General features: G+C 42.8%; 1 protein-coding gene across 2 annotated transcripts in view; it reads right to left on the reverse strand.

Moving 5' to 3' along the window:
* DGKI (diacylglycerol kinase iota) overlaps positions 1 to 20,797 on the reverse strand; it is a 216,838-nt gene that overhangs the window by 153,721 nt on the left and 42,320 nt on the right. For both annotated transcript variants that reach the window (XM_063135050.1, XM_063135049.1), the window contains exon 2: positions 10,083 to 10,191. In XM_063135050.1, the coding sequence (XP_062991120.1) occupies positions 10,083 to 10,191 (109 nt within the window). The remainder of the gene's footprint in view (positions 1 to 10,082; positions 10,192 to 20,797) is intronic.

Raw genomic sequence — 20,797 nt, forward strand, 5'->3', positions numbered from 1 at the left:
AATCATGGCTTTAATGCCTTGGGTTGTTTTGAAGCTGGTAACTGCAGTTTCCCACTTTGGACTCAGTGAGAAACTGTGGTTAGCTTGAGACATCCTGGTCTGGTTTGTTTGGTTACACTGCAAAGGGAGGAGCAAAATGGTTGTGTACATGGGCGGTGAGGGGGGGAGTCCCATTCATATGTCAGTTTATTAAGCTGAGATATAATCATCTGAACCCGTTCATTCTCTCCATCCAACAGCCTACGGACACATTCATAATGCAAAATGATGGCTGGGTTCAATCAGCACATTGCCATAATGTAAGATGACCATATGAAAAGGAGGACAGGGCTCCTGCATCTTTTTAACAGTTGTATAGAAAAGGAATTTCAGAAGGTGTCATTTGTATGCAGCACCTGGTGAAATTCCCTCTTCATCACAACAGTTAAAACTGCAGGAGCCCTGTCCTCTTTTGTATCTGGTCAAGAGGGCAGGCATCCATGTGCTGCATGCATACAAAATACATCTGCTTAAATTCCCTTTTCTATACAACTGTTAAAGATACAGGCGCCCTGTCCTCTTTTTCATATAGTCACCCGATCATAATGCATGTATCTCAATCATTCCCATAGGCATAATTCTAAGTGAACACTTTCTGTTTGCCCCATTCAACACCTCATACATAGGCGTGTGCAAGGTGTACGCCAAGTATGACCAGGCACACCCTAATGTCTCAAGCAATAAGCCCCGGATCGAGGGGGCCATTGAGTAGGATCCAGAGGGAGATGCAGACACAGTGGAAACTGTCCTCTGGCTGCCCTCTTCTGCCACCATGCTGAAGAACTGCTGCCTCCAAGAAAGCACCGTTTATCCTGGCAGCAGGAGCAAAAATGAATCACTCTGCTGGGATCCTTTTTGCTGGGAGCCATGCTTCAAAGAGGCCAGGAGGAAGGGCCCCGAAGGCTAATATCGCCTCGTAAGCCCCTCCTCCAGCCAGTGTCACCACAAAGCCCCACCAATGCTGCGGCTTGAAGAGCATCTCCTCATTCCCCCCTCCCTCACCTGCGATGCCCCTCCCATGGTCCAGCAAGCTGAATATAGGGTAGGACATCAGTGTCTACAGTATTTAATAAATAAATCAATAAAAAGAATGTCCTTTATGATTGAGTATTCAATAAATGTTGGCCTTTTAAAGAAATTCCCTGGGTGCACACCCTAATGATATATGCTGTGCATACCTATGAACTCATAAGGCTCAGAAGACAGTCCACCTTTCATTGCATTGTATTGTGGTTGTCACAAAATAAAGCTTGCTTTTAGCGAATCCTATCAATCCCTCGCTTTTAAGAATATGAAGCTCGCAGCACGGAATGCAATTGAGAAGAAAAATATATATGCAAGAGTTCTCACCATTACAGACCTAGATCAGAAAGCATGAAATAGAGTTACCAGGTATAAAATATGAGTGCAGGGTCGAATTCATGGGTAGACATTATTTGCCAAAGGCATTACATGGTGCCCTTCTGAGATGTGCTATGGGGATTGCTAATGGTCAAAAGTAGTTAAGGGTTTGCTTTTCACAACTGACAGATGGCAACTCCAGCAAGTCTATGCCTTCAAAAAGAGAAAAGAAAAGTGTGGTTTTGAGGAGTAGATGTGTGCTTGCCTTCCTTCTCCAAGACTATTTCATGACCACCTGGGCTTTTTCTTGGGATTTTAAGGCTGAGGATCTTTATGTACAAACCTGGCAAACAATCGTGACCCAAATTAATATAGCTTCAAAAGGATTCTGGTTTCTATCCCACCTTAATACAACCTTAATCGCAGAGAAAATGTTTGATGTGCAGTTTTAAGCAAGGGGGGATAAACAGGAATCCAGAACTGTAGCATGATGGAAAATGCATTGACCATGCCTGACATTTTGGCTTCTCTACTGAAAAAATCACAAATTATATCACTGCTTTTGTGCCAGATGGTGTCCAACAGCAGATTGCTTACAGATCACCTGCACAGACAATGGTTTTTTATTTTATTTTATCATTTTCAATCACCTTGACACTTTAAATGCTTTTCCTCTCACCATTAAATAGAAATGGGCCAGACCAGGGTGAAAAACGATAGTGCTAACACCAACATCTGAATTTAATGTTGAACATAACAAAAAATAATTTACTTTTGAAAAAAGACATACTTACAAAGCGATCCAGCCACTTTGGTCAATACATTCTAGTTTTCATAAGCCAGGAAAAGACAGGAAACAGTGAAAGAAAGAACAATAAACCTGGGTTGACTTACTTACGGTGCAATCCTATATATGTCTACCCAGAAGTAAGCCCATTGAGTTCAATAGCACTTATTCCTAGGCAAGTAAACATAGCAGCTTTCCCCAACCAGGTGCCTCCAGGTATGTTGGACTGCAACTCCCATGGGAGTTGCAGAACAACACATCTGGAAGGCAAAAGGGATGGGGAAGCTGGAGTATAGGACTGCATCATAAGTAGGCAAGCTCAGTAGGTAAATTGACCCACACTAAGTGGAGGCTGATGGCTCCGATTCTGGTGGAACTGTGAATCGATTCTGGGTTTCAGTCAGAACCAGCCAAAATTCTGAAGGAGCTACACAAGGTACTAAGCCTATTTGTGGGATTGGGTTCAGCACCTTGGATAGCTCCTTTGGAGTTTAGAATACAACCCAGAAGAGTTTTTTTAAACCCCACCAAAATCAGAGCCATCAGCCTTGACGGCCCAAACTCGAACAGAAAACAAAAAACCTCTGTGAGTGTTTAAACACCTGCCCCAACTGTAGAAGGGAAAGTCAGGGGATTCATGGCACAGCAATAGCTAGGCTGTAGCATTCTAAATACCGAAGTATAGAAATGTCAGCAAAGTTCCCCTGAGCCTGGCTCAGCAAAGAACTTCAAGGAGTTTTTAAGCCTGCCTAAAACTATTCCAGGATAAACTCTGGGACAGAAGCAGATATTTCTCGACTGGTATCACTTGATAGAGGGAAACTTTGGATCCTGATGAAAATACAGATCACAGAATCATTATATCATAGTACAGTTGCAGGGGTCTATACCGCCATTAAGTCCAACCTCCTGCTCAATGCAGGAATCCACCATAAAGCATACCTGGCAGATGGCTGTCCCGATGCATCTTGAAGGCCTCTAGTGTGGGAGAGCCCACCACTTCCCTAGGTCATTGGTTCCATTGTTGTACTGATCTAACAGTCAAGACATTTTTCCTGATGTCCAGCCGGAATCTGGCTTCCTGTAACTTGAGCCTGTTATTCCGTGTCCTGCACTCTGGGATGATTGAGAAGAGCTCCTGGCCCTCCTCTGTGTGACAACCTTTCAAGTACTTGAAGAGTCCTGTCATGTCTCCTCTCAATCTTCTCTTCTCCAAGCTAAACATGCCCAGTTCTTTCAGTCTCTGCTCGTAGGGCTTTGTTTCCAGACCCCTGATCACCCTCATTGCCTTCCTCTGAACCCCCTCCAGCTTCTCTGCATCTTCTTGATGCAGATGAAAGCTATTATATGGATTGCGAAAATGTTTCCTACTGAAGAATTATAACCTGCATTCTTTCTTGCTGTCTTTTACCAAATACTCTAACTTGCCCTGTGAAATAACTTGAAATATGTAGTTTTCAAGGGGGGAGGAAGTGACTTAGGGTACAATCCTATGCATGCTTAGACAGGCAAAAAAAAAAAAAAAAACCTGCAACTCCCAGCATGCCCCAACCATCCATGTGCATAGAATTGCACCCTTAAACTATTTAGAGAGAGAAAGGAAAAATGCACACTGCAGCTAGGCTGTCATTTGGTATTTTTTTATAAGAGAAGATTTAAACCAATATTGATATTTAAACGAGTCCATCGGCTTTCATAGCCTGCTTTCCCCTATCCAGGTTATATTGTTCCTTTATGACTTTGCCAGCTAGATTTCCAGAGATAAAACAGCCTATTTTTACAACCCAATTGGGAAGACATCTAGTTCCTCTTTTGTATAAGTCCTTGAAAGGGAGATGGAAGTGGATTCTCAATGCCCTCCTTATAAATTACACCACCATTCCCATGAGGAAAAACGCAAAGGGGGGGGGGTGCATTGCCACCACCTCACTCACCAGGCTTTGAACACGCACTCCTCCCTCAGGCTAAGCACCACCACTTAGATACCTGAGGAAGGGGTAAAAAGAAACCCATAACCGTTCCCTTTTAGCAGAGGGGGAAAGTAAGGAGATTTGGACAAGGCTTTTCTGTGAATACAACAGGCTGAAGGTTTAATATAATATTGTTTATTTATGAACCAATACAGCAGGAGACACAGCCAAACTGACACGTGGTTTTGCGGTAGCAAAATAAAGAAAATGTTTATTGTTGTTTACAGTTCTTAGTTCCTTCAAATTCTATTCGAATCCTGCCAATTCTTAAGAATTCTAGTAATAACAATTCCAATAATAACAATCCTTAGTCCCTAAGGTCTTATTTCCACTCACTCCTCACACAACTCCTGACAAGAACATACCCAGCTAAACACATCTACCCTCCAAACCCAATCACCAACCGAACCCCTCAGACCACTCAGCTCCCCTCTATATAGACTCCTCCCCCCACTTTTCCACAGCATCAGCAGCCACACCCACTCAGTCCAACATTCCGTACTCGCTAGACATACTCAACCAGACATACCTAAGGGAATAGAAATGTGGGTAACGCCACAGGGGGCATTGCTAGGAATACATTACATCGTCCCTCCAGAGAGTCTGTTATAGTTTCTTCAGCCACTGTAGGCCCAAGTTTTACATAAAGCAAAAATCTAAATATGTACCTTAGAGGCTGTTTTACTTCCTCATGTGCTGTCATCATGATCCCTGTGATCCACCAAGAAAGACCTCTCAACAACAATACTTATGCACCGTGTTTGAATGACAAAATAAACCATAGAGAGGCTTCCTGGGTGGCTATTTCACAGTCTCCACCTAAAGACATGCCCAGGTTGAAGTCTGTACAGTTTTAAGCACTATAAACAACACCACAACTTGTATATTAATACAGGGGTGGACAGCCTAGGGTTCTCCTGTTGGACTGCGACTTTCGCCATCCCTCACCATTGACTATGCTGGCTAGAGCTGGAGCAACCGGAGCATCACAAGTTGCCTGGCCCAGTATTAATGTATCATGTTAAGAACATAAAAAGTCTCCTGCTTTAGATTAGGGCTGTGCTTCATCTCGGTCTCGAAGCCCAAATCAGAGTCAAAGTGAGTTGATTTAGCTTGCCTCAGCTTGAATATGGTTTGGGACCAGATTGGGCTACCTCAGCCTAAAGCAGCCAAACTGCTTCGGGGTGATCCTCCCAGCTGCTACCTGCCCCGACCTACACACTGCCAGCCACTGCTCCCCTGCCTGCTAGACTTACCTGAGGCCTCTGTGCATGCTGGCGAGCTGCACAGCCTCCTCTATGGACTGCCATAGTTTACAACACTAAATTTACAGCAGTCCAGAGAGAAGGCCGGGCAGCTCACTGGCATGCACGGAGGCCTTGGGTAAGTCCAGCGGGGAGGAGGCAAGCAGGGGGTAGCAGCTGAGAGGGGGAAGTCCAATGGAGTCCCCCACCTGGGAAATCGCCGCCGCTGTCCTTGCTTTGGCTTCAAAACTGAAGGTGAAGTGAGGTGGCCGAGGACCAAGGCACCCTAAGTTGAATCAGGGCCAATTTAGAAACTCCAAATTGGTCTCCAAGTCGAATTGGGGGGGGGGGGGGTTGTACAGCTCTACTTTACACCATCTAGTCCAGCAGAACAGAACCTCAGGATGAGGGCCAAATCTGGCACTCTGCCCCCTTTCCCCTCATGTCATCCCCTTTCCCACAATCACTGATCCTTTGGTGGTATGCAGGCTTTTCTGCAATTTCCAACACACACTTCTAAAAGGCTGAATACTAGGGATGTGCTCAGCTCCGATTAGAAGCGTAGAAGCAGAAGTGAATTGGCCTGCTCCGCCTTGCCCAGAGGCGGAGTAGAAGCGGACCGGGGACCCCTAGAAGCAAGGCGAAGAGAAGCGCCCATTTTCGGAGCGCTCCGGTTTCCGCGGACCGATCCGATTGCCATTTTGAAACATTTCGCCCATAGGATTGCATTGCGGAAAAGAAAAGGAGATAACTGTGTTGTTTTTGAAGCTATCTTTCTGAAACTTGCTAGAATTTTTTAAAAAGTAGGGTAAAGGCGGGAAAAAGATTACCTTATCAATTGCTGAGGGGCAGAGTCAACTCCCGGTCATGATCACATGATCCCAAAGTTGGAGGAGGGGATAGGCAAAACGGGTAACTTGGGATTCTGGGAACTTCTCTTTCTTAGTCTGAACGGACTTTTCCCAGTGTTTTTTAAAACAGTAGCCCCAACAAATGCACAAACACAACCTGAAATCATATACTAAGCCAATAATAAGAGATAGAAACACAGCACTGCTACCCACCCTAACTTTGGGGAATAACTGAAAAGATGTGGTGCAAGGGGATGAGCTCCCCTAGGGCATGTGGACGTGCCCTCACTCTCTCCTGTACTTGGAGGGCCATCAGAGCCCTCCAAAGAGAGTAACCCAGTGGAGCAACACCTATCATGAGTTGAAGTGAGAGCTTTGCTTCTTAAAAGACTGGTTCTTAGACAGGACCAGTTAAATTGGCCGATGATTCCCCATCTGGGCACGTCCCCCCCCTTATTACTGGTAAAAGACAGATATAGCCATTTTAAAAAAGTTCTTCTTGTTGTTTATTCAGCAACACCCCTCCTTTGTTTATTTATTTATTTATTCCATTTTATATGCATTACTGGCTTATCCTTGGCTCACTTCCTTATGCCCCCAGAAATGTCTGCTGCCTGCCTGCCTTCCCTCCCTCCTCCCCTGCCCGCCTCGCAGGGATGGTTTGTGTCTGGCTTTGACTCAGGGGAGAAGTCCTTCCTGCACTCACTTAGAGTTTTGGAAGTTCCGAATCCATTTTTCAAGTGTGGAAGAAGATTCATTTAGGTTGATCTCTACTCCCCAATTCATGGCATGTTGGGATTTCCTTTGAAATGGCCCCATTGAGCTGTCTGCAGGTTTAAGCCCCGCCAAAAATCAGGGGATGATGGGATTGCCTTGTATCTTGGCATGATTGTGGGTCTAGATGGCATCTGTGAGTGTGCCCACTTCCCTTTTTTTATCTGTCCAAATGTCAGAGAACAGTCCACGTCTGCAAATGGGGTGCCCGATTTTCATAAATTCCCCAAAACTCAGGGGATGATGGGACTGCCTTCAGTCTGGGCGTGCATGTGTATCCCTGGATAAGATATCATGGTGGCGAGTTTGAGGTTTTTAACGTGCACATTGACGGAGCTATTGAAAGGGGTGTGAATGGGGCGCCCAATTTTCATAAATTCCCCAAAAATCAGGGGATGATGGGACTGCCTTGAGTCTGGGCGTGCATGTGTATCCCTGGATAAGCTGTCATGGTGGCGAGTTTGAGGTTTCTAACGTGCAAATTGACAGAGCTATCGAAAGGGGTGTGAATGGGGTGCCTGATTTTCATAAATTCCCCAAAAATCAGGGGATGATGGGATTGCCTTGAGTCTTGGCATGCGTGTGTATACCTCCATGAGGTGTCATGGTGCCAAACTTGAGGTTTCTAACGTTAACAGAAAAAAAGTTGTATACTTTTTTAGCTTAATGCAAACCTATGGGGGGGGGAAACGGAGCTCCGATCCGGATCCGGAGCTCCGCAGCGGAGCGGAGCGGAGCGGACATAGGTGGAGCGGGGGCAGAGCGAAGTGGCCCAATCTGCAAATCGCGGATCTGGAAGAGAAGCGGAGCGGGGGGTCCGTGCACACCCCTACTGAATACCTCTCCTGAGGCTGGCAGTAAGAGCTTTAAGCTAAAATATGCTGGTATTTTGGTACCTATCATTTTTTGTCTCCAGCCCCATCCACCACTGGAATGCAGGCCCTAAAAGCTACTCCCTTCCATTTAAAAAATTCTGGTAATGCGGTTTTAGATCTTTGCACTGCTGCTGGCTTTTATCTTGGATACTACTTTGGTTTTATTCTGTTTTGAATTGTTATATTCTGGTTGAAATATACTCCCATGACCTTTTATTTTAGTTCAAAATAAATCTAACAAAATAAAGGCAACAAAAAGAAAAAGAACTTACATAATTGTCATGATTCTAAGCCCTCCAATCGAGATGCGAGACAATAAAGAAGTCTGCCATGGAATCCACAAAGCTTTATTCAGCAAATAAATGTCTCTTCTTACCTGATGGGAATTTGAATGCTAGAAGCTATCCTCTAAGTTTAATTTGCATAAGAAAGCTAGGTGCTTACTTTTCAACTAAAATGGAGAGTTTCCCCACAGTCCAACTGGCACATTACCTCAGGGAGGGTCTATTTGGAGAGGCTTCTAGCAAGTGGCTACCCTAAGGGACCACCTCGCACCTCCTCTCAACTCTGCCCGCTTGACTCTGCAGCTGACTCTGGACTCTGTCAACTCTGAAGTCCCCTCCCCCTCTGACAAAGACTGAGTTCCTGAGGGAGGGGGAGGATGACCTCTGAGTCTTCAGCATTCTGTCCGATAAGCTCCTGGGAAGATGCATCCTTAACTCCTGAAGAGTCTTAAAGAATCTCCTTCCCCGCTTCCTGCTTTGGCTGGTATACTTCTGGTCCTGGTCCTTCTTGTTCAGATTCTGAGTCCCATACAACCCCCAAAACACCTTCCCCGACACTAGGGAGAATAGGCCTGATCCTGAAAATAATAATAAATCAAGCTCACCAAGGAAGCAAACGAATTCACTAATTATAATTCTTAGTCTATAACTGATATGCTTATGGAATAGCTATAATAAAACAGCTTAAGTAGGCGCTCAAGACCTAAGGAAAGAGCAAAATTACAATTTAAACAGAATATAAAAGGAACATTTGCGAGTGTGTGTTATTTTGTGTGTTCGTGTGTATTAGAAAAAAATACAGCCAACTGTACTTGGTTGGAATTCGACCAAAAGTTTGAAGAAGTTCAATAAAGAAAATAAATGGAAACCATGGTGCCATTATATATTTCTTAACATTAGGATTCCTTACATGCTGCACTTGTACATAGACATAGCCTTGCAGATTTTTATCATCCCACTGCTCTTTAGTTGGTTGCTTTGGAGGCTTCCAGTTACATGCTATATATGACTTTGCAGCTGTATACAATTGCTCAAGAAGATCTTTATGCAGGAATCCAGAATCATAAGTTTCAAAAAGATGATGAAACATAGCTTTAGGAGTTACCAGTGGTCTAAGGTGAAGAAATTCCTGACAGTAATAAGCAATCATGTTCCAGAGCTCCTGCATTATGGTGTTTTATGGCTTTAAGGTCTGTCTTGTAATCCGTCCAGAGAGCTTTGGCTAATGGGTGGTATAGAAAACTAATAAGTAAATAAACAGTCTGAAATGGAATTTGGACAAATGGCTGAAAGAGATTCTGTACCCCGGTCTAGTCCAACATCCATCATCCCACAGGGAGCAGCGAGATGCTTCTGGGAGACTCAAAAGCAGATCGTAGTGGAAATAACCACTTCCCAACAACAGGCATTCAGTGGTACTTAGTTACTATAATATTTTTAGAGTGCTCTCTGTTCAATGATTGCTCGAGGCAATATACAAATAAGACCAATAAAAAGAATACAACCCACGAGCGACAAAACCATAAGCAACCTTGATCTTGGGCCTGTATCTACTGCCCATTGTTGCAAAGATAAGTTTGATAATGAAGTATCGGAAAAGAGGAGGCAAGTAGTAAGTAGGCTTTTTAAAATTACCATTCAGGAGGAACAATTTCAGAATAATCCATTTCCATAATAAATGTATTACACATAACTGAAATATGCAAACAGAATCTCTAGCTTTGGCAAGAGTGCCCTGTCTAGAGGAAAAAGGGAATTCAAGGGTTTTTCAGCCAATCAACCTTTGCTGACAGTCTTCCGTCATTCCCAAATCAACATATTTTTCCATGGTTGCTTGCATGCCATCCCCTATAGATAACCATGTTATTGTTTACATCAGCGCAGTCACATTAGCAAATGAGAAAGAGGAAGACGTACACTCCATTCCAGTGCCATCCTTGTTTCCTTCACTGGTCCGTTGGTGATGGCAATGTTGAGGTTCTGAACAGGAGCCAAATGCTGAAGGCCAGACCTGGATATTGCTTTCCTGCAAGAGATGAAGGAAAAGGAATCGTAAATGGCTGAAACTGAATTCACATCCTATTTTCCCCTAATAGCCTGTGTCTGCATGTAGGAAAGGTTTAAGGAAAGGTAAATTTAATCCATCCTCATTTCACAGACCACGGGGCTGTGCATCTTCCATGGAATTCTGTAAGGCTGCAGTTCTGTGCATGTTTGCTTGGGATTAACTCCCATTGTCCTTTGCAGGACTTAGTTCTGAGTAAGCATATATAGCTGAACAAGAGTAGAGTTTGTGACCACGGTTGGCAATTTCCAGGGGTCGTATGTTGCCCCCCTGACCCCCTCCCCACTGCCAAAATTTGACAGTGCAGTGGCAGCAGACTGTACTTGAAAACTAGGGATGCAGGGAGCATCATTAGGATCAATTAGAATTATTCATCAATGAACAATTATATGCCACCATTGCACAATAAAGTAATGCTCAAAGTGGCTTGCAATCACCAAATAATGAAACAACAAGCCAGAGTATCAGCATTTCAAGCAAAGGCAATAATAGTTCATTTCACTACATTCAATTAAAACAAGTGACTAAAACAGTAACAATAAAGCAATAAATACTATAACTGCTGTCTCACAGACTTTATATATCAAGGGTTGCGCCATATGCACCCCTGCACCCGCACTGCAGCCTAAATTTGGTTTAAATAAATTGCGGGGGAGGCATCTGTAGTGGTCACAGAGCATCAAAAGGGTAAAAATTAGCTTATGGGGCACCTTTTAATTTTTGTAATTTGGGAGGGCGGAGTGAGGCTTGTGGGAGGATGTCCGGGGTATGTGTGAAAACAGCTCCTGCCCACCCCTACTATATATGATACATAATGCACACAATACATATACACATACACACCACATACATACATACATACAAACACACACACACACACCTATCATCAGCAATAGGGTTAGACTGGGCTGACATGCTAGCTCATCCTGAACACGAGCCTGCTACAGAAAAGCTTCTTCAGTCTCAAGAGGGATAAATCTGCCCTCCTGCAAATGCTGTTGGGTAAAGCATCACCCAACGACACTTCCAACATAGCTAGGATGGAGTGCCAAACAATCCCCAGGCCAGTAACGTCAGCCTCAGCCTCTAATCCCTTTGGGGGAAGCTCTGCAAGCTCATATTATAATGCAAAGGCTGTATATGCCCCTGCACCCCTCCTATTCTATTTATGTAGTGCATGGTGCCTATGTGTCTTTCATCTGTGTCATCTTCTCATTCTGTCCGTCAACCAATGAATGTGGTTTGTAGACTTGTAAGCAGTTTCCGAAGCCAAATGAATGTGCACCTAATGTACATGATGTACATGTCTACCGTTTAAACGTTTTTGTAAGTCTAACTACGTTAGACAAATATGTCACTGTTTAATAGCCATGTTACCTTGCTTGCTGTAACAATGAATGTTGTTTAGTAATCATTTTCTTTGTAAGTAGCCCAAAAAAAAAAATCAATTTACATTATGTGATATGGTTTCCACCTCGGTATTTTTACAGGGACAGCATCTGTTGAGCAATGGGATTTTATTGTATCTGCAATCTTTTACAATCTTTTCCTGGTCACCCAACTGAATTCCTAATGTCCTTGTTACTTTGGAATTCAGACAAATCAATCACCCAGCAAGTGGCCAAGTTTTTGAACTTGGCTGTTTCTATTAGATCCTCTATGATTACTTGTCTTTTTAATAGCTAACTGTTCGCTCAGTCCTTTTGTATGTAACTTTTGTTGGAATGGTCTATTGACTGCAATCAAATTGTTGTTGATGATGAATTAACATTATTTATAACAAAAAAAATCCCTTTGAGATTCCACAAGAGAGGATAGTCAGATCCAATTTGTACATTATGAATTGGCCCTGAAATGTGTGCCTAATTGTCAACATGAGTGATCTTCAGAGAGAAGCGACAGCAGCTTCTTTGAGTAAGGATTTCCTGGTCTTCCAAGTGCCCCATTCATGGAAGGTGCTGCTGTTTCTTTGCATAGAACAGTGCACAAAGAAGTAGACAAGCAATCAGCTGTATAAACATGTATTTTGCAGTTATCAGAACTGATTCATAATGTCTTCACATGGCCATTCTAAAAAAAAAGAAGACAGACAAGGATGTTGTATCTCCCAGAACATTTTGCCATGTTAAGTGGAGCTTGAATGGCGACCCACCTCACCCCATGAGTGTCAATGCTTGAAAATGTCTTGCAGCACCATTTGAAAACTTGTTCCTCCCTTTTTCTAATTCAACATTTGGGAATCTGTGGCCCTTCAGCTGTTCCTGGACTCTAACTCCTATCAGCCCAAGCCAGCATGGCCAATTGTCAGGAGTGATGGGAGCTGTAGTCCCATCATTTAATTTATAGGGTCTGAAATCTAATTTATGGGGGCTGAAAAGTGATAGATAGGTAGATAGATATTCCGACAATAAATAAATAAATAAAGCCTCTGCTTCCCACCCCATACCAAGGTGCTGCCTGAATCAAGTCACTTGTCATACAACAGGGCTGGCCCTTTGCGTCTTCCTCTCCCCATTCTTATTTTGAATATCCAAAACCAAGCCTATGCAATCTCCCCTTATGGGCACCCATGTCTCCCTCTAGCTCCTGACTGTTTAGAAAGTCCAACGCCACTGTCACAAGAAACCCACTTCTGCTTCTGCAACAGGAGCCAACACAGCAGGTGTGAGTGACTAAGTCAGTAAGTCATTATAACTACACATTCAAACAATAACCCAAAGTATGGCAGGGTATGTTTGTTTTCAGAGTATTCACGAGTAACAACATTAGGGTGAGGAATATGAAAAGGAGAACAGGGCTCTTGTATCTTTAACTGTTGCAAAGAAAAGGGAATTTCAGCAACTTTCATTTGTATGCATGCAGCACCTGGTGAAATTCCCTCTTCGTCACCACAGTTAAAGCTGCAGGAGCCCAGCCCTCTTGACCAGATACAAAAGACATCAGGGCTTCTACAGTTTTAACTGTTGTGATAAAGAGAGAATTTCACCCAGTGCTACATGCACACAAATGACACCTGCTGAAATTCCCTTTTCTATGCAACTGTTAAAAGATACAGGAGCCCTGTCCTCCTTTTCATATGGTCATCCTAAACAACATTCCAGTAATTCAGTAGCTATTTACAAAGTACATAAATATCTTGAGTTAACTACACTCAAGGTCTGCACACCTAATACTAACAATAATATCTCAGCACTTTATTTATTTATTTATTTATTTATTTATTACATTTCTATACCGCCCAATAGCCGGAGCTCTCTGGGAGGTTCACATAAGCATAGGCAATCCCTTCACCATATTTAGAACAACCAGGTAGGATGGTAGGTGGAAAACAAAGATAGAAAGAAACTAGACAGTTTTTATATTAGCAAAGCTAGAGATTAAATTTATGTGGCATAATAGGTTACTGGGTTTTAATGAATGTCATTAGACACCAAATTGAGTAGCTGTACCTAGTAGTTGGAGGGGTTGTACCCTCAGTGGATAACATCCCATCTTGAAGTGGTATAAAATTCTCTTCCTCCAGTTTAGGATACACTTTTAAATGGTTAAATTAGGTATTTTCCATTTCTACACAAGAAGCACATGTAGCCATATTGGCCTGTAAGTAATATTCCAGCTTTCCTATCTGAGCAACACCATAATTGCCATCTACCTATGTGGATATTGATTTATTTTTCTGATGGGTTAGCAGGGCTATTTTTGCTTTCTTTAATTTTTAATATAAGTTCTAATACAAACTAAAGCTAGGTGACATCATCTTAGATGAGATATCCCCCTTCCTCTCACACAAGTGCTAAATACCAATATGTGCATACATAATCTAAAGATCTTTTTCTTCAAAATGATTGTAGTTGCCATCACTCTGCCATCACAACACTCTCAAAATCAAATCTTGAAATGGATTTCACTGGCATCACCTTCTCAGGTCAGGATTCTAACTATAAACTATCAATGAACCAGCACTGACATATAAGGTAAACACGCCTGATGAATGGCTACAGGTGGTCCCGAGTCAGAGCCTGGATACAATTTCAGGTCAGGATTAGAAGTGGGTCTTGTAACAAAACCTCAGACTTGGCCCAAGCCCTTGAAAGGTGATCTAGTGACAATGATCTTTCCAAGAGGATGTTCAGCTATGTTTATCAATAGAACATCTTTCCTAGATCTGCCAGGTAAGGATTTATGGTTTTGAATCAGGAGGTAAACAATACGCAGCTACTGTGAAGACTTACATAATATTTAATAAATAAAAAAACCTTTCACTTAAACATGTTGTGTTAAGGGCTTTCTATGTTCATTCAAGCTCCAGAATGCCAGGAAATTTCAGCTGTTAAAGACCACACTCTTAGCAGACCTATTATTTAAGCAATGTGCATATGGGATGGTATCCTGTGTTGTGGTTATTTCCAACTTCACCACTACCTTGGTGGTGGAAGGCTGTCAATGATAGAGAGGTGGACCTATGTCCCAGATTTGACACAGTCCCCAAGTCACCACACCTAAAAATAAATAAAAAGGGTATTGTAGAGTTGGAAAAAGTGCAGAGAAGAGTAACTAAAATGATCAAAGCAGTGGAGCAATTCCCCTAAGAAGGTTACAACAGCTGGGATAGTTTAGCCTGGAGAAAAGGCAGGTAAGGGGAGTCGTGATAGAGGTGTACAAAATTATGCATAGTGTAGAGAAAGTAGATAGGGAAACATTTTTCTCCTTCTGTCATAATATTAATTTGTTTATTTATTTATTGCACTTATATACCGCTCCCATAGCCAGGGCTCTCTGGGCGGTTTACAGAAATTCTAAAATTAAGATAAAAACGAGTATACAAAATCTGAAATTCTAAAACACAGAACATACATACATAAAGCATTAAAAATCGTTAAAAAACTAAACATGTGGGTGATTAAGATGTGCCACCATATGCCTGGGCAAAGAGGAAAGTCTTAACCTGGCGCCAGAAAAATAGCAACATTAGAACCCAACGGGGTCATCCCATGAAGCTAATTAGTGGGAGATTCAGGATAGATAAAAGGATGGACTTCATTTTTTACTTAGAAGTGTTTCCACATTGAGTGAAGCACATGGGCTCTTTTTATCAGTAGACTACCGAGAAAAACTGGGAGGTCTTTAAGTTAATAAAGCCAGATATAATTTATATGTTGTACTAGGTAAAAAGAAAAGAAAAGTCAATTAAACCCAAATTGGGTACTTTTACCTAATAGTTGTAAGGGATAAACCCTCAGTGGATCAAGTCCCAGCTTCAGAAGGTATAAAACCTTCCTCCTCCAATGTCGTTTCCCACTGTAGAAGAGCTAAATTCCAAAACCATACCAAAAGCAAAGATAGCCGTGTTCACCAAAAGAAAAGCAAAAACCTTTACACTCTGTGTGACTGTGAGAATTATGGTTACACATCAGCAGTTCTTTCCAGTGAATCCTCAAACTGCTATTTAGTTACAGAAAGCAGTTTAGGAGATTGTCATAAGAACTGTTAATTAGGAAACACACTGACAAAATAGCACATTTGAAACAGAGAAAGTTTCCTCTAATGTCAAAATCCCACCAGGGATAAAAAGGAGAAGAGTGCATGTCTGTGCAGTTGTATGAAGGAAGCACAGGGACTGAAATTTAACATGTCTTCCTGGGAAGGCACCTTGTCAAATCTAGAACTCACCTGTCACTGCCTGTGCCATCCAATTACCAGTGTGCTATCAACTATGTTCTTTGCAATGTTCATACTGGATGTGTTTCATCAAAAAGGGGAGATAATCATGAAAGTTCTAGCTGCCCAGTTTCTAGAGTTTTACTGAGGACTTAGCTAGATGAAGGGTTATCCCGGGCTGATACCCGGGATCGCCCCTATGCATCCAGATGATGTACAGGGGATCCCGAGCTCAGGCAGGGATCAACCCTCCCTTGCCCGGGATAACAAGCACCACTTTTGGCCTGATTTTTCCCGTGGTCTCGGGCTGAGCCCGAGACCACAAGCGTGTAGCCCGTTCCGCCGCTTTTTCCGGCTATACGTGATTACTCGCGTGTAGCCAGGAGAAGCTGCGCCCAATCAGGAGCAGGGTAGGGGGATCGGGTGCAAGGTGGGGGGAGCAGAGAAAACTAGTCTTTTAAAAAAATCTACTCACCTAAGCGCACGAGTGTTCGTGCGCATCCGGCCCCTTTTAAAAAAAAATGGCAGATGCGACGGGTCTTTCCTTTAGCCCATCACGTCTGACGTGTAGACAAGGGCGACAGCCCGTGATAATTGTATCGCGGGCTCTCCCCTCCTCCGTCGTGCTTTTTAAGGTAGGTCTAGCTAAGGCCTGAGTCTCCTTAGGAATGAGAGAAAAAGGGAAGGTAAAGGAAGGGAAGGAAAGAACATACTGCCATAGTGCTCATTCTTCATTTGACAAACCATGGTTTATCAGACTGAGACCATTACATGTGACCTGGGACGATATTACTTCCTTGGGCTACATATCCTTACGTGCTGCTAAGGTCTCTCTGTTATGCCTACAGGCATGGCTACTGAAGAATGCAAAATGAAAGTATACACGGTGTGGAGAAAACGGACCAAGAGCATTTTCCCTCCCTCTTCTGAAAAACTGGAATTTATTGGCGGTAAATTCAGGACAGGAGGAGAATCTGACCATTTGATGGATTTGATGGGGGAATCTGACATTATGGCCTAATGTACACCAAGCAGGATCTTGCACTATGAAAGCGGTATGAAAGTGGTATATAAAAGGCAGGAGCCACACTGCTGCTTTATAGTGTTATTGAAGTGCACTGACAACTGTTGGGGCCCATTGACACATACCATATACCGCTTTCATACCGCTATATCCTGCATGGTGTGGCTCCTGCCTTTTATATACCGCTTTCATACCACCTTCATGGTGCAATATTCTGCTTGGTGTAGATTAGGCCTGCATCTACGATTTATACAATTGATAAACCAGTAAAATAAAAACAACAACTCAGGATCTCTGAGATCAACATTTGAGATCAGGGCATACCCTTGGTAATTGTCTTTTCTTTTCTTTTTAAGCAGCATTGCTTGTTCCCTTTGTTTAATTGTTAAATTGCCCAAGACTCAACTTATTATTACATCGAAGAACAAATAGTTGATTTGAGAAGAAAGTGGGGAGTGTGATTTTATAACCTAAGTATTGTTTTGGTCAACCCCCTCCGAATACTCTCGGCATGTAGAAATCCTCATAGGAACTCTTTGGAGGACTGAGCTGTGCCTAAACCCCCAAGAACCATAAAAAAGCAATTAGCCAACAGCATTAATCTCATTAAAATATCCCCCAGAGTATTAATACTACCGATCTGGAGGGGGGGGGGAAGGAAGAGTGCTTACTGCCTAAGTATCGCACACATTTTAGCAAACTACAATCCCTTTTGCTCATTTTGGCAGTTCAGTTTATTATCTAACCTGGCTCTTACTGCCCCCTTGGAGTACTGGAATCGTTTCTCAGCTAAGCTTATTGCTCAGAAACAGATAAGAGAGTTGCTCATTAATAGCTGATAAAAGGCAAGAGAAAGCAGAAAGCAAGAGAAAGCAGACACTGAACATTTGTAATGCCAATTAGTGTTCTGACCAAAGCAATGCCTCAGTATGGATTTACATCTTTCTTTGCTCAGCTAGCTTGGGACAATTGGGGGCGGGGGAGGTTGGGCTCCATAACTGTCATGAGGATGAGCCAATCAGCACTCTACACAGCCAGGGTTTGTTAGAAACAGGAAGTAGTTCAATGGGTTTAGAAAGGGGCCTACTGTTCACTACAATAATGTGTTCAAAAACAAGTGACTAAAATAGTAAAAATAAAGCAATAAATACTATAAGTGCTGTCCCACAGACACTATATATCAGGGTGAGTGGCATGCAGCCCATGCCCCCCACTGTACCCCCAAATCTGTAGCAGCTACTGAACACAAAATGGGTCAAAATTAGTTTATGGAGCATCTTTTAATTTTTGTAATTTGGGCTGGTGGGGTGAAGCCTGTGAGAGGAAGTCTGGGGCCCTTTCTACACCTAAGAACTATCCCAGGAAAATGGAGGGATCATCCCTGCCTGCTTCCGGGATCCCCTGTGTGTCATTTGGATGCACAGGGATGATCCTGGGATAAATGGCTGTTGTAGACATGCCCTGGATGGTGAAAATGGCCCCTGGTTCCCACCTCTGTTATATATGATACATAACACACATACACACTCACACACACGTGCATAATATATATACTCCGTACTTATAGCGTTTATTGCTTTCATGTTACTATTTTAGTCACTTATTTTTGTTGAATGTATTATTGCAGTGAATGGTAGCTATGAAACAAACTATTATTGCCTTTGCTGGAAAGGCTGATACTCTATCTGGCTTGCTCTTCCATTATTTAGTTTGAGCATTATTTTATTGTGCAATAGCAGGATATAAATATTGATTGATAAATAATTCTAATTGAACCTAACAACTCTCCCATAACCTTAGTTTTCAAATAAAGTCGCTGCTTTTTGGCTGCTGCCACTGCATTGCCGAATTTCAGCAGTGGGTGGGCCAACATGGCAATGTTTGACCCCTGCCCCCAGAAGTTGCTGATCCCTGGCCTAGACTCAGAAAATTTGTCCGTCCTCAGGTAAAGTTCAGTTCAAGTGATTGTTTGTTAATGGGGCAGCCCCCTTCTGACACCTTCTTACTCACGAATGTCTTGTCTAATTCATTTGCTATGAACGAAAGGTGAGATTTCTCAGTGATATGTTCAATGAAGTCTGCCAACTTCTGAATTAAAAATAAATAAATACCTGAATTGCTGGGTAAGACTGGGGGGGGGGGGGGGTTTGGGAACCAGGCAGAAGAATCCAGAGAAGAAGAAACAGTGGAAGATAAGAGGTCAAAATACTCTCCTGAACAGATGATCAATGTCATTCAAGACAATCTGGCCAGGACTGAGTATCCAGGAGCCTTCAGGGTGAGCACTGCTGGTTATCAATATACAAAAAAATAAAATAACAAAAATGCACAACCCTTAGGTCCTGGATTAAACTCCCCCCCCCCCACCTGCCGGAAACACAAACTCATTTCCACATTTTCCCCCTCTTGTGTCAGGCTGATTGATTTAGTTATGACAGAAGAAAGAAAATAGATTTTGCTCTTGCAAAGTATTCCCTGATATATATTTTTTCAATCTACTCAATGAAAAAGAAAAGAAAAATGCCTCTTGCCTCTCCCCCACCCCTCATTTTTAAAGAAAGGGATTTTTTTTGGCAGCGTTAGCCTGACTCCCTTTTCTATTTTATTGTGCTTCCTTCTAAAGGATAAAGGGAATAAGACGTGCAATCACCCACCACTGGGGTGAAGTAAAAAGCACTTGGAGGGGAAAATGCAAATCCTTTAATTAAAGATGCTTCCCTACCTGCATTTTAGACATCAGCATTCTAAGAGTGCCTCGCCTTCCTTTTTCTAAATTCCCACTGCCGCCACCAAAGCAAGATCACGAGGCCAAATCTTCCATGGATATCATTAAGATACATGTATTGAAATGATGTTCTGTTGTCTCTTTCGACAAGTAATATAAATAAAAGCTTTCCCAGGCATCACTTCTCCCCAGTGGGAGCTGGTGGCGCCAACATCAGTGAGGGGGTGAATCTGCTCTGAGTTTCAGGCCTTAGGTAGACCTAAGGTTTATCCCGAGATCATCCCTGTTCATGTAAATGACACACAGGATATCCCGGGAGCAGGCAGGGACGACCCCGGGATGATCCCGGGATAAACCTTAGGTGTAGCAAAGGCCTCTGTCAGAGCCAGTCAGAACTCTTAAGTTCTGATCGGTTCTGACTGAAACCCGGAGCAGATTCACCACCCCACTGAAGTCCAAGCCACCAGCCTCCACTGCTTCTCCCTGATATTTGTGCTGCTCTAGTTATCTCTACAACTATCTGCCTTAAAACTTTTGCCTTTCTCTCTTGGTTTCTATGGTTGTACACTTCATCCTCCCCGCTCATTACCCACAACTTTCTGAACCCTTTCTTTAATACTTTCCTTATATCTTCTACGTCTTCTTTAGACTGTAAGCATGCTGACATAGATCGGGTCTAGATCCTTCCAATTATTATTATTATTATTATTATTATTATTATTATTATTATTATTATCCAGCCTTTTGCCCAACAGAGCACCATCAGTGTGCATGTTGCTTTACAAATGACAAGATGACGAGTTAGGACCCGAACCAATGGGTTCAAATGGCCAGAAAGGGCATTTGGATTGAATATTAGGCAGAACTTACTGAGGGTATGAGTGTTCAGTGGGAGGAACAGAGTGTTGCAGAAGGTGGTGTTAAAAGTTTATAAGCAGAGGCTGGCTGAATGGCCACCTATCAGGGATGCTGTAACAGTAGCTTCCCTGTATTGGCAGGGGATTGGGTTAGGTGACCTTTGAGATCCCTCTCAGCTCTATGATTTTAGATCCCTGCCCCCGAGGCATTTACAATTTACAATCCTATCAGTTGCAGCCACTTGATAAATACGTATTAATTGTTATCATCATCCTCACCATCACAAACTCTCCCTAATGAAG

The sequence above is a fragment of the Elgaria multicarinata genome, chromosome 9 (genome assembly GCF_023053635.1).
Source record: "Elgaria multicarinata webbii isolate HBS135686 ecotype San Diego chromosome 9, rElgMul1.1.pri, whole genome shotgun sequence".
Lineage (NCBI taxonomy): Eukaryota > Metazoa > Chordata > Lepidosauria > Squamata > Anguidae > Elgaria > Elgaria multicarinata.